This window comes from Pteronotus mesoamericanus, unplaced genomic scaffold, assembly GCF_021234165.1.
Source record: "Pteronotus mesoamericanus isolate MK-2021 breed Mesoamerican mustached bat unplaced genomic scaffold, CSHL_Meso_final scaffold_582, whole genome shotgun sequence".
Taxonomy (NCBI): domain Eukaryota; kingdom Metazoa; phylum Chordata; class Mammalia; order Chiroptera; family Mormoopidae; genus Pteronotus; species Pteronotus mesoamericanus.
In genome coordinates, this window is record NW_026555323.1 from 578,183 (window position 1) to 593,601 (window position 15,419).

The 15,419-nt window shown below is 52.4% G+C and overlaps 1 protein-coding gene across 2 annotated transcripts in view; it reads left to right on the forward strand.

Moving 5' to 3' along the window:
• The window catches only part of CYFIP1 (cytoplasmic FMR1 interacting protein 1), a 93,407-nt gene that overhangs the window by 76,854 nt on the left and 1,134 nt on the right, over nucleotides 1–15,419 (forward strand). For both annotated transcript variants that reach the window (XM_054561935.1, XM_054561936.1), the window contains 8 exons: nucleotides 1,738–1,825; nucleotides 6,853–6,996; nucleotides 7,699–7,789; nucleotides 9,966–10,096; nucleotides 12,005–12,077; nucleotides 12,739–12,833; nucleotides 13,560–13,798; nucleotides 14,248–14,395. In XM_054561935.1, coding sequence (XP_054417910.1) covers nucleotides 1,738–1,825; nucleotides 6,853–6,996; nucleotides 7,699–7,789; nucleotides 9,966–10,096; nucleotides 12,005–12,077; nucleotides 12,739–12,833; nucleotides 13,560–13,798; nucleotides 14,248–14,395 — 1,009 coding nt within the window. The remainder of the gene's footprint in view (nucleotides 1–1,737; nucleotides 1,826–6,852; nucleotides 6,997–7,698; nucleotides 7,790–9,965; nucleotides 10,097–12,004; nucleotides 12,078–12,738; nucleotides 12,834–13,559; nucleotides 13,799–14,247; nucleotides 14,396–15,419) is intronic.

The following is a 15,419-nucleotide window of genomic DNA, read 5'->3' on the forward strand; positions in this document are numbered from 1 at the left end:
CCACTGAGCCACACCAGCCAGGGCTTTTTTTTTTTTTTTTGCAATTTTTAATTAAATTATTGGGGTGACATCGGTTAATAGGATCATACAGGTCTCAAGTGGACATTTCTGTGATACGTGATCTGTATGTCGCACTGCGTGCCCACCACCCAATGTCAGATCTTCCGTCACCGTATATAGGCCCCTTCCACCCCCAACTCCTCCCCGCTCCCCACCCCCATCCTCTTCCCTGTGGTAACCACCACACCGCTGTCGGTGACCACGAGTTTCAGTTCTGTATCCCACAGATGAGTGAAATCATGTGGTTCTTGGGTTTTTCTGACTGGCTTGTTTCACTCAGCACAATATTCTCAGGATCCATCTATGTTGTCACAAACGGCAGGATTTCGTTTTCTCTCATGGCTGAGCAGCGTTCCGTTCTATATGCACCACATCTGCTTTATCCAGTCCGCCATCGAAGGTCGCTTCGGTTGTCTCCATGTCTTGGCCACCGTGAATAATGATGCAATGAACATACGGGTGCGTGTGTCTTTGCAGATACATGTTTTCGAGTTTTTCGGGTAGATACCGAGGAGAGGGACTGCTGGGTCATATGGTAGCTCTACCCTTTATTTGAGGAACTGCCAGGCTGTTTTCCATAGAGGCTGTACCCGTCTCCATTCCCACCAGCAGTGAACGAGGGTTCCTTTTCCTCCACAATCTCTCCGACCCTTGTCAGTACCTGTCTTGTTGACAATAGCCATCCTAACAGGGGGGAGGTGGCATCTCATTGTGGTTTCGATTTGCATTTCCCTAACAGCTAGTGAGGTTGAGCATCTTTTCATATGTCTGTTGGCCATTCGTTTGTCTTCTTGGGAGAAGTGTCTGTGTAGGTCACGTGATCTCTGCAGGGGCCATGGAGCCGTAATGTGCGTCTCCATTGTTCTTTGTGCATTAAAACCATGAACTCACCCGTATCTTAAACTCCAGTTTAGCGGTGCTGGGTTCATCCTGCTCTTCTTCTTTCCCATTTTTGTGACTTCCTTTTACGCTGAGAATTCTCGTTTCATTATTCTCAGTGTATTTACTCACTTGCTCAATTCTTGAAAATGTGAGTTGTTTCAGAATTACTCATCCTTCCCACTATGAAACAAAGCTACTAACTAGAAATCAGTAATTTTTTTTCCAACTTTTTTTGTCTTTAGATTGAGAATACATGGTTGAAATAGGGTTTTTCCAAAGTTTTGGGGGATAGTGGAATAACGACATGGATTTCGTTTTGTTGTTTGTTTTTTTTTTTTTTGCCTCACTTGGGAAACTGGACCAAATTAATAAAGCCACTGTTCCTCAGACATTGGCCGTTGCCTGAGGGGACGGAAACAGAGCCGGGATGCCCTGTGGAGGGTGTTCCCCATGCACAGCTTGCAAGTCTTGCCTGGAGCGGGATCCAGACTGGAAACCACGGCAGCTGAGGCAGCCGGTTTAACATGGTCCTGCTACCAAGGGACTGGACCCTCTCCCTGCGTTTGGAGGCTGTGTTTCCGGGGTTTCCTGATCCTCTTACTTCGTTCCTGAACTTTGAATACATTTATCAAACTTCAGAGTATTTGCATCTCATCTATATTCTGATTTTCGATTTCCTTGAGTTTTTCTATACAATGCTTTCAGTTAACTGGAAGATTTAATTGACGCGTAGTGGAAAAGTTCTGAATTTTAAAGAACCATTACATTTTCGGTTTTCTTTTCTTTCTTATTCAGATTTGTTCGGACAGTGTTACCATTTTCTCAAGAATTTCAGAGGGACAAACAGCCCAATGCACAACCCCAGTATTTGCACGGATCCAAGGTGGGCTTTTTTATGTGTTTGTGTTATGATATCTAAGTTAACAATTAAGCACATTTCGAAGTTTAGCTTAAATCAGTTCAATTACGATGATGTAAATGTATCCTGCCACGTATAGAACGTTCCTGTTTTCTGAAAACTATTGACTGTTGGGTCAACGCTCTGGCGAAGGGATGTTTGGTTGCGTCTGTCCTAACTCCCAGCACTAAAATAAGTCGGATTGTTGGCAGATTTAAAGGTGAAAAATAAGAAGCCAAGAAAGTTTTTGCAAAGGGCTTGGGGGCACGTCTGTGAGGGAGGACGGGGCCGCCTGTCCTGTGTGACACACAAAGGGAGGAGCACGCGGGCATGAGTGGCTTCCAGAAGCCACAAGCGACCCAGGGGAAAACCACATGGCACGGCCGAGAAACCGCGCAGCGCCACTCGGCACCGCTGAGAAAACACACAGCACAGCATCGCTGCGTAGTAAGATAAGACCCGTGTCCAGGTTGAGGGCGGCTGGGTTTATTAAGGGTTTTTAGTGTTGTTATTCAGGGTGGTGCAAAAGTAGGTTTATGGTTGTTTGTCTGCAAAACATTACAGTAATTAATTAATAATGATACAAGAATAAACTATGGCCCTAGCCGTGTGGCTCAGTTTGTTGGAGAATCGTCCTGTGCACCAAAAAAGGTTGCAGGTTCGATCCCCTGTCAAGGCGCGTAGGGGAGGCAACTGATCGGTGTTTCTTTCTCTCTCTCTCTCTCTCTCAAACCAGTAAAAAATATAGCCTAAGGCGAGAATTAAAAAAAAGAGAGAGTAAACTCTTTTATATACTCACAGCTGTAAGCCTCTTTTAGCCCCACCCTATGTAGAAAGCCCTCATACAATTTAATGATAAAAATACAAACACTCGTTGATAAAAAGGAAACGCATACAATGACCAGCCATTTCCCCCAAACGTGGTGAAAAAAGTAAAAACAGCTATCCAGCCTCACCAGCACCTGGACAGAAGGGTGTGGCGCCGGCCACGGTGGCCTTGCCCATGGGAGCGGAGAAGGTTCTAGGGAACGAGGGGGCCAGTGCGCCGCTGCAGCCGTGGGGTCCTGGGGCATCGGCCGGGTTTACGGTAAATGCCTTCCCTTCTGAGAGGCCGGACCCTAAGGAAATAAGACAGCAGCGGCCTCCCTGGCCCCGGGGACCCAAGGAGTGTCTTGTCCGCAGAGTTGTTAGGATCTGTCACCAGGATCGAGTGACAGGCCAGGGGGCCTGTATTTTTATTTTATTTTACTTTACTTATTTATTGCACTTCATTTCATTCCATTTCAATTTCATTCCAATTTTATCCTATGTAATTTTATTTTCAACTTTATTCGGAGGGAGCCTGTATTTTATTGCGTTTAAAGAAATCAAACTCCAAACGGACCTGCCGGTAGCAAAGAGCCCCAGGAAGGTAAATGGCGCCCCCTGGCGGACCCGAGGCTGACAAAAGTGTCCTCTTCTCAGCTCTAGTCACGGTGTGTTTGTATTGTTCTCTTTGGTTGTGAGCTGTCCCTTTGATGTGGGTGTCGCTTGCGGGCTGTGCAGGGAGGGGAACGGACCCTCTGCCCACAGCGTCCCGCAGCCTCAGCTCAGGGATCTGACACTCGAGGCAGAGGTTTGGGCAGGACGCCTGCCGCAAGGTGCAGGTCACATAATGGCATGAAAGGGCCACATTCCAGGCTGTGACTCCATCTCAGTACCCTGTCTCCCTCCCTCCCTCCCTGGCTGGTGACATTGTCACCGTGCACTTATCCCCGGGCCCCTCAGCCACCCGCTGGACTTGGTCACAGCGCCACAGCACTTTGTGGGTGAATGTGGCCACTTTTAAGTCTTCACCCCGTCAGCTGAGGAAGAAATGACACGTGTCAGCTGACCGGCTGGGGGTTAGAGGAGGGGGACGTGTTTGGGGGGAGGGGAGACCGGTGTTGGTGGGAACAGAAGCAGCCTGGATGCAGGTCGTGCGGAATTTCAAGCCAAAAGTGACGCCGTATTGGCTGCCCTTGGGGGCCTGCGCATGCGCTCTGCGTGGTGTCGGGGGGGGCGGGCGGAGGCGGTGTCCCTGTGAGAAGCGCACCCCTAGGAACACTGCGAGGAGACCGTTGTCACAGAGCCTTGAGTGGCTTTCGAGGGCGGCCTGAGTCTGGGAAGATCTGGATCCTGAGACGAGCCAGCTCTGCAGAGCGTCTGGGGGCTGAGGCGGGGGTCGGGCGGGGAGTTGAGACGCTGGGCCAGGGTCCGAGGTCTGCGGGGGTCTGGGAGTGAACAGAGAATGGCATCCAGGGAAGGGTGTCCCCGCAGGCCAGGCAGGAGACGGTGGCTTGGACCAAGGGACAGTGACAGAGACGGAGAGAAGTAGGTGATTTCAAGCGTGTTTTGGAGGTGACCCGGCAGGACTTGCTGTGCCTGGCGGCTGGGGAGGCCGGTTCTTGGTGCGGCGGGAGGCGGGGTGGGCACCCAGGAGCCAGAGAGGCCTGGGCTGGAGGAGGGGTGGGGGCCTGGCCGATGAGATAGGCCGGGAGGAAGGGAGCCCCAAAGCCAGTAAGACGCCCTCTGCCTTCCCGTCACTTGACCGAAGATTCCTCACCTGCAGAGCAGTCCCCAGCGTCACCTGCCTCTGGAGAGGGAGGTATGAGGTGAAAGCACATGGCTCCTGGCCGCCGCTGGGAGGCCCCTCTGGTCAGACGGGCGGCGCCTGCTGGACGCGGGATGCAAGGCCCGGGCAGGGATCAGGCGCTGCCCTTCCCCGCACCGAGGTGACGCCCACACTCTGTGGACCCCAAGAAAAACCCGTTCTCATGCTCTCTGAGTCACTGGTTCAGGGAATCTGCCAGCAAATGTAAAAGGCAGGCTGGTGCCCTGGCCGGGTGGCTCAGTCAGCTGGAGTGTCATCTGTGCACCAAAAGGTGGCGGGTTCAATCCCCCATCGGGGTGCATACGGGAGGCAACTGCTCCGTGTTTCTCTCGCTCTTTCTCTCTTTTCCTCTCTCTCTAAAAAGCAATAAAAGTAAATAAATAAAAATATCCGTGGGTGAGGATTAAATTAATAAAATAAAATAAGCCCCGGTGGGCGTGGTTCAGTGGATTGCCTGCCAGCCTGTGAACCAAAGGATCACCAGTTCAATTCCCAGTCAGGGCATGGGCCTGGGTTGCAGGCCAGGTTCCCAGTAGGGGACATGCTGGAGGCAACCACACCTTGATGTTTCTCTCCCTGTATTTCTCCCTCCCTTCCCCTCTGTCTAAAAATAAATGAAATCTCTAAAAAAAAGGTGGGGGAGGATTCAGGGACCCAGGTGGAGGGAAGCATGGTACACCTCACGTCACAGTGCGAAAATGTTGGCGACAGTAGATTGTGATAAGTTACGTAATGTAGCAGGGGTGTCCTACCTTTTGGCGTGGTAGGCCACACTGGAAGCACAGTTGTCTTGGCCCACACATTAAAGACATTGTGACACACAGTCACACAAAAAAATCTCATCATGTTTTAAGTAAATTTATGATTTTGTGGTGGGCTGCATTCACGGTCATCCTGAGCTGCCTGCGTGGACCGTAAGATGCACACTCCTGGAATGTAAAACCAAGAACAATCACTAAAAGACTGGGACAAAGAGATATTCTCAAAAATAGGTAAATCACAATAGAATTCTAAAATATGTTTAAGTGACTTGCAGAAAGACAGGAAGAATGAAATACAGTCTACTGAAGAGCCCATTTAAATATCAGTCATTATGGGTAAACGTATTAAGTGCAAGTAGTCTAAATACAGTTGAAAGACACAGATTTGGCTTGATTGAAAGAGGTTGAAAGAGTTGAAAGAGAATTGAAAACATCATGCAAGAAACTCACTGCAAGTTAATGATATAGGGAGGCTGAAAGTAAAATGGTGTCATACAAACATTAATCATAAGAAAGCAGGCGTGATTGTATTGACATAAGATAAAGGAGAATTTCAGAGCAAAGAATATTACCAGGAGCATCACATAAAGGTCAAAGGGTCAAGCCACAAAGAAAATATAGCAATCCCAAATGTTTATGTACCAAGCATTCGAGTTTCAAAACACCTGACGTGAAAGCTAACGTAAGTGAAAAAAGAAATGAACAACTCCAGTTACAATTGGGGAACTCAGCATTCTTATTCCGTAAGTAAGCAGTAGAATAGCAGATAGAAAATCAGCAATGATAAAAAAGAACTGAATACCATCAACCACTGACATGTCTGGAACACTCCACCCAGCAGCAGCAGAACACACATTAATTTCAAGCATCCAGGAGCATTCCCCAAGATAAACCATATTCTTGGCCATAAAACAAACCTCAACGAAATGAAAAGACTAGAAATCATACAGTGTGTTCTTTGACCACAGTGAACTCAAATGAGTAATCCGTAGCAAAAAGATGACCCAAAAAGTCTGCAAACACTTGAAAATTAACAGAAATCCAAACGATTTGAGGGTCAAGAGGAAGTCTCAAGGGAAGATTTTAAGACACTGAACTGATGAAGTGCAAATATATCAAAATCTGTGGGATGCAGCTAAGGCCGTCTGAGAGGACAATTCATAGCACAAATGCTTACTGCTATATGTGCACCCACATCCTTAGATGACCTACAGAAAACCACCCTGACCCTGTGGACTGCATTCCCGGCTCCCTGGTGACCCTTACTAGGCGATGCTATCGGAGCCTGTCCTCAGGTGTGTCCCCAGGAGATGAGGGGCAGCTTCTTTGCAGCAGCGAGGTGCTAAGATATATACATTTCTCTTTCCAGGACCTCAAGGTGGCCTCTGTAGAATGGATAGTTTAGTAAAGTTGAAAAACCAATTTTATTTTTCCTGTCTTAGCAAGATTGCTTTTCATGTCTTCAGGTTGAACACATCACTGCACGTAAGGGCAGCCTGACATCCTGTGGGCAATACCCCCTCCCCCACCTAAGGCAGTCGTGTGTTGAATGTACCTTGCATAGGGGCTACTTGTAAACTCTGGAGACTGTCTCAAGTACGCATGCCCTCTGTCCCCAGGCGCTAAACCTGGCCTACTCCAGCATCTACGGCAGCTACAGGAACTTCGTGGGGCCGCCGCACTTCCAGGTCATCTGCCGGCTGCTCGGCTACCAGGGCATCGCAGTGGTCATGGAGGAGCTGCTGAAGGTCGTTAAGAGCCTGGTACGTCTCCTGCGCGTGTACTTCCTTCCCCGGCGAGGGCCTCTGCACCCAGTTCCACTGCTGGGAGCGGTGTCGCCTCTTCCCTTCTGTGCAGCTCTCAGACCCTGGCTGGGCGTCCTGGAATTCAGCTCAGCTCTGACGCCGTCTCTGCCAATGGCAACAGACGCCACAGGGGAAGGGCTCAGTCCCACAGGACTGCCCGCCCCTCAGCACCCCCGGACACCAACCCAAAGTCAGGGTTGTCCTCTGTGCCCCGGACCGACTGGCTCTAAATCAGCGGCTTCTACAACCCCTTTGTCGGTTGGATTAATTTGCTAGAGTGTCTCATAAATTCAGGAGACTAGTCCCCTCCAGGAGTCCACAGTTGGTGCACGAGGTGACCCGGTCCTGTGTTGGAGTGGCTCCCCACCGCGGGGCACCCAGAGCCCGCCCTGCCAGGACGTCCCTTCCTCAGAGCGCCTGCCCTCCCGCGGTCGCACCTCCGGCCACGCGCCTCTCTAAAGGGAGTTGTGACTCAGAACGTGCGCCCGCGGTGCGAGGTCACCCTGGCGGAGGCTGGGGTTTCCTTTCCCCGCTCAGAGGAGCCTGGGTCCTGCGGGTACCCTGTGCTTTGCGGACAGGACCCTTGTCACAAAGCCCCGTGTGCCGCCCGCGCCTGCGGGTCAGGGCAGCCGGTGGCTGACGCAGCCTGCGTCCCTGCAGCTGCAAGGCACGATCCTGCAGTACGTGAAGACGCTGATGGAGGTGATGCCCAAGATCTGCCGCCTGCCCCGGCACGAGTACGGCTCCCCAGGTGAGTGCGCATGCCTTGCTGCGGGGGCGGGGGCGGGGCCTCGCCAGCCCTCGGACCCCAGGACGGGAAGTCCTCGGGCATTTCTGATCAGAAAGAATCCAACCTGCTTTCCCTGGGTGCGGACTGGGCGTGGGGTGGGGTCCAACCACAGCCAATTGTCTCAGGAGGACAAACCAGGTGCGCTGGGAAGGGTGTTGGAGTTGCCGTTTATGGTGAGAAAGTGAGGCGCCACAGCATCCGTCAGTCTTGCTGGGTGACTAATCCACAGCCCCCCTACCGCACGGGGACCTGAAAGATCACCAACCAGGGAGCCCGGCCCGCGTGGCTCAGTGGCTGGAGCATCACCTCATGCACCAGAAGCTACGGGTTGGATCCCCGGTCAGAGTGCAGACAGGAGGCAACCAATCAATGCTTCTCTCTCACATGGATGTTTCTCTCTTCCTTCCTCTCTCTCTCAAATCAGTGAACACATCCTTGGGGTGAGGATTTCAAAACAAAAAAAATCACCCACCAGGGAGAAGCAGCGAGTTTGAGTGCGGGGTCTGACTGCCCTGCTGGGCTTAAGGGGACCGGGAAGGACACTGCTCCTCCCACGTCCCCTCCGGGCACAGCCTGTGTGCGGGGAGGGGGGGGGGGCTCAGGCAGATGTGCCCTCAGGGAACCAGGCCCCTGTCACCTGACAGGAGCTGGTGGGGGCTGTCCATGTAAAGGGCCCTAATGGCCTCAGAAGGTGCTGTTCGTGCCACTCTCTGTCAGGGTTTCGCGAGGCCCCTCCAGCAGCCGAATGAGAAAGAAAATAAATAAATAAATAAATAAATAAATAAAAAGAAGAAGGTGCTGTTCGTGACAAAGTGGTACCGCAGGAACCTTGTCTTGGGACAGAACCGTCTTTACCTATTATCGATTGATCCTTTTTTGGAAGCTGGGAGACTTGTCTGGGTAGTTGACTTGGGCCCACACTTGGGTCACCGATGAGAGATGTCCCAATGGGCGGCCAGCCAGGGTGGCTGTCCTTGGTGTTGAAGGAGATGGTGAGGTGACCCATTCGGCCACGGGGCCTCGCTTGGGAGAGTCGAACGTCAGCTCCTTGGCCAAAAGGATTTGAGTCACGTCGGGACAATAAAACCAGTGCTCATATCCTGGCCAGACATGCCAAGTTTAAACGTTGAAAACGAAGGCATTTAGGCCAAACTCAGAGCTGTGGACGGGTGGGGGGGGGCTCGTCATGTCTGTGTCCCCCCCCCCCGACCCCCACTGCCATCCCGGTGAGGGCTGCTGTGGCCCCGCCCCTGGGCACCTCCGTTGGGAGAAGTCACGTTGCTCTCCCAACTCTGAGGGCCCGTCAGGGGGGTGACGCCGTGAGGGAGCGTGCCCTCTGCTGAGAGCCTGCGCTCTCACAGGGACGGGGACGATGCTGAGCCCTGGGGGACAGGGCAGGCAGGTGAAGCGGGGGATGTGGACCGCAGTGAGGGACAGCCTCAGGCAGGTGGGGCACGAGGTCCTTGTAGAAAGCCCTCGGGCCTGACCTTTTGGGATGAGGGGTTTGAAACCTCTTAAGTCTCCAACTTTCTTCTCCTCAGGGTTATTTTGGTAGTTGCAGGTCTTCCGCATGACCCTGTAAATTCCGGAGTCAGCTCAGGGATTTTCGACAGGGAGCTTTGACCCAGGGTTCATGGGTCAGCTGAAGGAACATTGGCTTTCTTTCCAGTTTTCACACCTTCTGTCTTTTCGTGCCTTATTGCGAAGTCCAGGCCCACAGGCCTGTGGGGGAGATGCAGTGTCTTTCCTCGGAGCTTAAAGAGGAAGCTTGCACATCTCCCCGCTGAGCCTGACGTCAGCTGCAGCCTCTCTGCCAGCGACCTTTGTCAGATTAAGTGCATCCCTATCTGTGTCTTTGAGGGAGGCTGAATTTGACCGAATCCCTCTCCTGCCTCTACTGGAGGTGATGCTGTGGTCTTCCTCATTTATTCGTCTGATTGCTGCCCCTTCAGAAAATACAGGGTTGATGGAGAAGGAGGCTCTGGAGCCAAAGGCTGGGCCTGGGGCTCCACCAACCGCCATCGCACAGGGAGGGTGTTGGTGTCTGGGGACGTGTGGCTGTCTCTATGGTGGGCGCGGTGGCCGTGCCAGAGGATGTTGCGCGTCCACCCCTGCCGCTTACCCTCTGCCACCACAGGCATCCTGGAGTTCTTCCACCACCAGCTGAAGGACATCGTGGAGTACGCGGAGCTGAAGACCGTGTGCTTCCAGAACCTGCGGGAGGTGGGCAACGCCGTGCTGTTCTGCCTGCTCATCGAGCAGAGCCTGGTGAGTGCCCGCCTGCCCCACGGGTAAAAACAGGAAGCCCTCCCTTTTTTTAATAAAGATTTTATTTATTTATTTTTAGAGAGATGGGAAGGGAGGGAGGGAGGGAGAGAAGCATCAACCAGTTGACTCTCTCACACGCCCCCTGCTGGGGGCCAGGCCTGCAACGGAGACATGTGTCCTGACTGGGACTCGAACCAGCGACCTTTCAGTTCGCAGGCCAGGACTCCATCCACTGAGCCACACCAGCCAGGGCCAGAAGACACTTCTGAGAGGCTTGATCCATTGGGGCTGTTTAATTATTTAATTGGGGGTGGGAGAGGCCAGTAAAGCACCATTCCTCTTCACGACCCTTGAGACTTTCATTTGAATTTGTTCCCTGCACTTGAAAAACAAAAATGCAGTGCAGTTCATTTCAGAATATTTTATTACGTGAGCATTGTAAAAGATATTTTTACTGTGTGGCATTGGCTGCAGCCACACTAACATATATAACATACAAAGGGGTCCCAAAAGAACCCGGAATTATTGTCTGGAGGGCGGGCCCCTTATAGTCCAGGCTTCCCCCGCTGGGTGAGTGTTCTAGGAACCCATCTGTATCAATGGACCAGCTGGCGTTGTGGTGAGAGGCTGCATTCGGCTGCAGTGAATTTTTTTGGAAGGTTCCTTCAACGCACTTGCCCACTTCATGATGGGTGATTCACAAGCATGCCTGCCTGTCCTCTGTAGTGTCCTAGGTTCACGTTCGGTGACAGCGGGACGCGTGCGTGATGGGCATGGGACGGCTCAGCTCTGCATCCTCTCTGCAGAGAGCAGAGAGCGTGCCTGTCCGCCAGTGTGTGTCTTGCCTTTCTGTTGACAGTTTCTGTGTAGTGGTTTGACTGCTGTGCAATTCTTAGACTCCCGGAGGTGCTGAGCGTGTCGCATCTTGTGCCTGCCCCGTGGTCCATGTCCCGCAGTCTTGGCAGCCCTTCCCAGGAGCCTTAGGCTCTGGGCCGATGCTCCGCTCTTGACCATGTTGAGGTTCAAGACAAGTGTGTAGAGTTCTGCCACCCCTGTGATACTGGAGGCGAACTTCCCTCTACATTACACTGTCGTGGAGAATGGGTGTTGTGCAGGGTTTTTAGGACCTTTTTAAAGGAGTTTGTGGTCTGCCCTGGCCGGTGTGGCTCAGCTGCTTGGAGCATCATCCCATACATGGAAAGATTGTGGGTTCGATTCCCAGTCAGGGCATGTGCAGGAGGCAGGTGATGAATGTTTCTCTCTCACATCGATGTTTCTCCCTCTCTCTTCCTTCTCTAAAATCAAGAGACATATCCTTGTGTGAGGATTAAAAAAAAAATTTAGTTGTTTAGGTGCATGAGTCACTTTCCAAGTACCCGTGGCTAACAGTGACTCCAGCGAAATTACTGGCCTCCCCCCTCCCCATTAAATAAACTCAGTGGGTCAAGGCTCCCAAAAGGGCCTTCTGGCCCTGGCTGGTGTGGCTCAGTGGATTAAGTGCCCCAGCCTGTGAACTGAAAGGTTGCTGGTTCGGTTCCCAGAGAACTATCTTCACCGCCCCAGAGCATTCTGTGCTCCATAGTACTTAGGCCATTTTATTTCACACTACATGGCGACAATACACAGTTCACCCCTGGGCAGCGGGGGATTGTGGGTGCTGACCTCCCGCACAGGAGAAAGTCTGCAGATAACTGCAGTCGTCGCTCCGAACCTGGAGATTCCCATACACGGAAGCGACCCTTAACACGGGTCTGATCTGAGCATCTCAGCAGAAAAGCCCGCCTGTCTGCGGACCCTGCAAGTCACGCCCATGCTGTGCCAGAGTCTGGGGGGCCTGGCTGCCAGGGGGCTCGTCTGTCTGTGCCTTGAGGTGACTTCCTAACGCGGCCTCCTCTCCCTTCGTCCTAGTCTTTAGAAGAAGTGTGTGACCTGCTGCACGCAGCCCCCTTCCAGAACATCCTGCCGCGGGTGCACGTGAAAGGTGAGCCCCTCCCGCCAGCCCGCGCTCTGCTGGCGCAGGGGACGTGGCGCCAGAGAAGCGAAGCCCGTTTTGTTTCAGTTCGCGCCGGGCTGGCTGTCACCGGGGGTAACTGGTAATATAACAGAGCTAAAGAAAAACAGAAAACCGAACTGATCTGGGCTGAAGGGATGGGATGTCGCAGATGCGCTTCAGAATGGATGGGCCGGGGGGGCGGGGGGGGGCGGGGAGGGGCGCCGGGATGAACCCACAGAGGCCAGAGCTAAAAAATACCGAGGTTCGCGGCGCGGCTCTCTGCTTCCGGTTACACTGGGAATTTTCCGGAAGTGGTGTTTAATTGAATTCTATTTATTGAAGTGACATTAGTTAACACGGCCAGACAGGTTTCAAGTTACAGCTCTATGATACGGGATCTGTCTATTGCATTGTGTGCCCACCACGCAATGTCAGTACGTTTTTAAAGGTATTGACCATAAAACCAGTTCCGTCATGTGGAATTAAAATATCACATGAGCCAGTTCTAAAATGAATTTTCAGAGAGAATCTGTATGTATCAGGTCATCTTCACAAGCAGTCATTTGTGGGGGGTTTTTTAATATATAAAATGTAATTGTTATGATTGTTTTTCAAACAAAGGAGTGTAAAATATTGTTTTGCACCGCAGAGGGAGAGAGACTCGATGCCAAAATGAAAAGGCTTGAATCTAAGTACGCGCCGCTGCATCTCGTGCCTCTGATCGAAAGACTGGGGACGCCCCAGGTAATTAACGCGCGCTGGGTCCACGTCAGGCCAGGGGCGCGGCGCTTCCGCTCTGCCCGCCGCCCAGACGGCGGGGGAGGGGCGGGGTTTCGGGGAGGGGGCGGGGCATCGGAGGGGGGCGGGTGCACTCAGATCCTCGTGCCTCCAGTGGGGTTCGTACCAGGACCTGGTCACAGGGCGGCTGCACATTTTGCGTGAGCTGCCACGTGGAAAGTGGCATGTAAGACGGATGCAGTGATGTCCCTTGTTTTTGTGATCCATTCCTCATGAGAGAGGCTTTTGTGTGGGTTTTTAAGAACAGAATGTAGGAGTCTCAGGAGGCAGGTATCAGGGTAGAAAGCTCCGCAATTCTCAATCGCGGCAGATGATTCTTTGTTGTGGGGGTTTTCCTGTGAATTGTAGGCTAGCCTGTGCTGGTGAGAGGCCACTAGACCCACGCCAAGCTGTGACGACCAACAATGTCCGCGCACATTGCCAAATGTGCCCTAGAGTCAAACTCACTCCGGTTAAGAACAGCCGTACTAGACAGCCCTCCTTGACCGTGGATTATATTTAAGCTTGTGAGACATATAGGGAAGGGCCAACATATTTATTTTTTTTGATGCTTCTAAACACCCTCCTCTGCGAGCTGAGATCATTTTTTAGCAAGTCAGAAGCAAATCTGGGGCTGCTGGGTTTCAGTCCCCGGCTCGGCCATAGCCCTGTGACATGCTGTCCTTTCTGCAGCAAATCGCCATAGCAAGAGAGGGGGACCTGCTCACCAAGGAGCGTCTCTGCTGCGGCCTGTCCATGTTTGAGGTCATCCTGACGCGGATCCGGACCTTCCTGGACGACCCCATCTGGCGCGGGCCGCTGCCCAGCAACGGGGTCATGCACGTGGACGAGTGCGTCGAGTTTCACAGGCTGTGGAGCGCCATGCAGTTCGTCTACTGCATCCCCGTGGGGACGCACGAGTTCACGGTCGAGTAAGTATGTGTCGCTCCGTGGGCAGGGCAGCGACAGCTGGCGTTGGGTTAACACACAGGACCGCGCTCCTCTGAAAGCGGCCGGGACGTTTGCTGTGAGCCGCTTTAAAGCTACGCACGCAACACAGAGGTTCTTCCTAGACACGCAGGATGCGACTCGGGGCTTGGCCTCCGGGAGTCACCCCCAGAAACAGGCACGTCGGCGTGCGTTTCTCTAAGTAGGTCCCCATTCTCATGAACCCCATCATGGAGGATCTGTGATCTAAAAACAGGCAACGGGGCGGGGGGGGGGTGTCACAGGGACCTGAAAGGTGCTCACCAACAACAGGGACGCGCCACCGGCTGCCTAGTGCTCCCCCCCGGGCCGGATCCCGGCGGCCGGCGTGGCCACTGGCGTCCGGAGAGGGACGCCCGCTGAGCGCCCGCTCTGCCCCGCTTCTCGTTCGCAGGCAGTGCTTCGGCGACGGGCTGCACTGGGCTGGCTGCATGATCATCGTTCTTCTCGGGCAACAGCGGCGCTTTGCGGTGCTGGATTTCTGCTACCATCTGCTCAAAGTCCAGAAACACGACGGCAAAGACGAGATTATCAAAAACGTGGTACGTGAAAGAGCTCTTTCCTGTGCGGGCGCTTCACAGAAAAGCACACTTTCTGTTACATTTATTACACCTTCTTTCTCGGGGGATGTTTTTAGCGTGTAAGGTGCCACTCATTGAGGCTTTCTTTCCATTCCCAAAATGAATTTAAATGTCGTTGGTAAGTAAAGCAGTCTGGCAGTTAAAATACTAAGTATTCCGTTTTATTCTTTTACTAAAAAGAGATTTTATTTTTAGAGAGGAAGGGAGAAAGAAGAAACATCGATGTGTGGTTGGCACCTCGCGTGCCCCTTACTAGGGAACCTGGCCTGCAGTGCAGGCATGTGCCCTGACTGGGACTCGAACTCGCAACCCTTTGCTTCACAGGCCAGCGTTCAATCCACTGAGCTGCTCCTGCCAGGGCTTTTTCACTGAATTTTTGCCTTTTTTTTGTTTTCCTTTTACACATTTCATGTAGTTTATATTCTTAATCTTTTAGTTCTAGTACCTGAAGCCTCAGGGGTATCCGGAACTCTGAAATGTTTGTCTGTTGCATGATTTCTGTACTGGCTCTTGTTTGATTGCTCTTCATTCAGATTGGCTCCTCATCTCCAGGGGCTGTTACCAACTTGACTTAGCCTCCTGAGTGGCCCCTGGCTGCCCGGGCACCTCCAGGCACCGGCCAGCTCACTCACAGCCCAGGCGTCTCCGTGTCCCACTGCCATTGTTGGCACCTGTCCCTGAGGCGGCCTTGGCTTCTGCTTGCCCCGCACAGGCAGAACCAGCAATGCTTTTTCAAGTTTCCTGTGTGCGCATGCGCATCTATGCACATACGGGTTCAGTTACAGCAGGAATGCATTCCGTTCAGTTGCTGAAATTCTAAAATTTTTATCGCATTAGATTTCTGCTCTTCCCCACTGACCGTATATCTACATCTTTATGTTCCCAGCTTTTTGCACACCGTCGGTTCTTAATACCTAGTTGTGTGAGTAGGTCGTTAGTCTGTACAAAGTCTATCAGTAGCAATGAAACCAACACAGGAATGGGT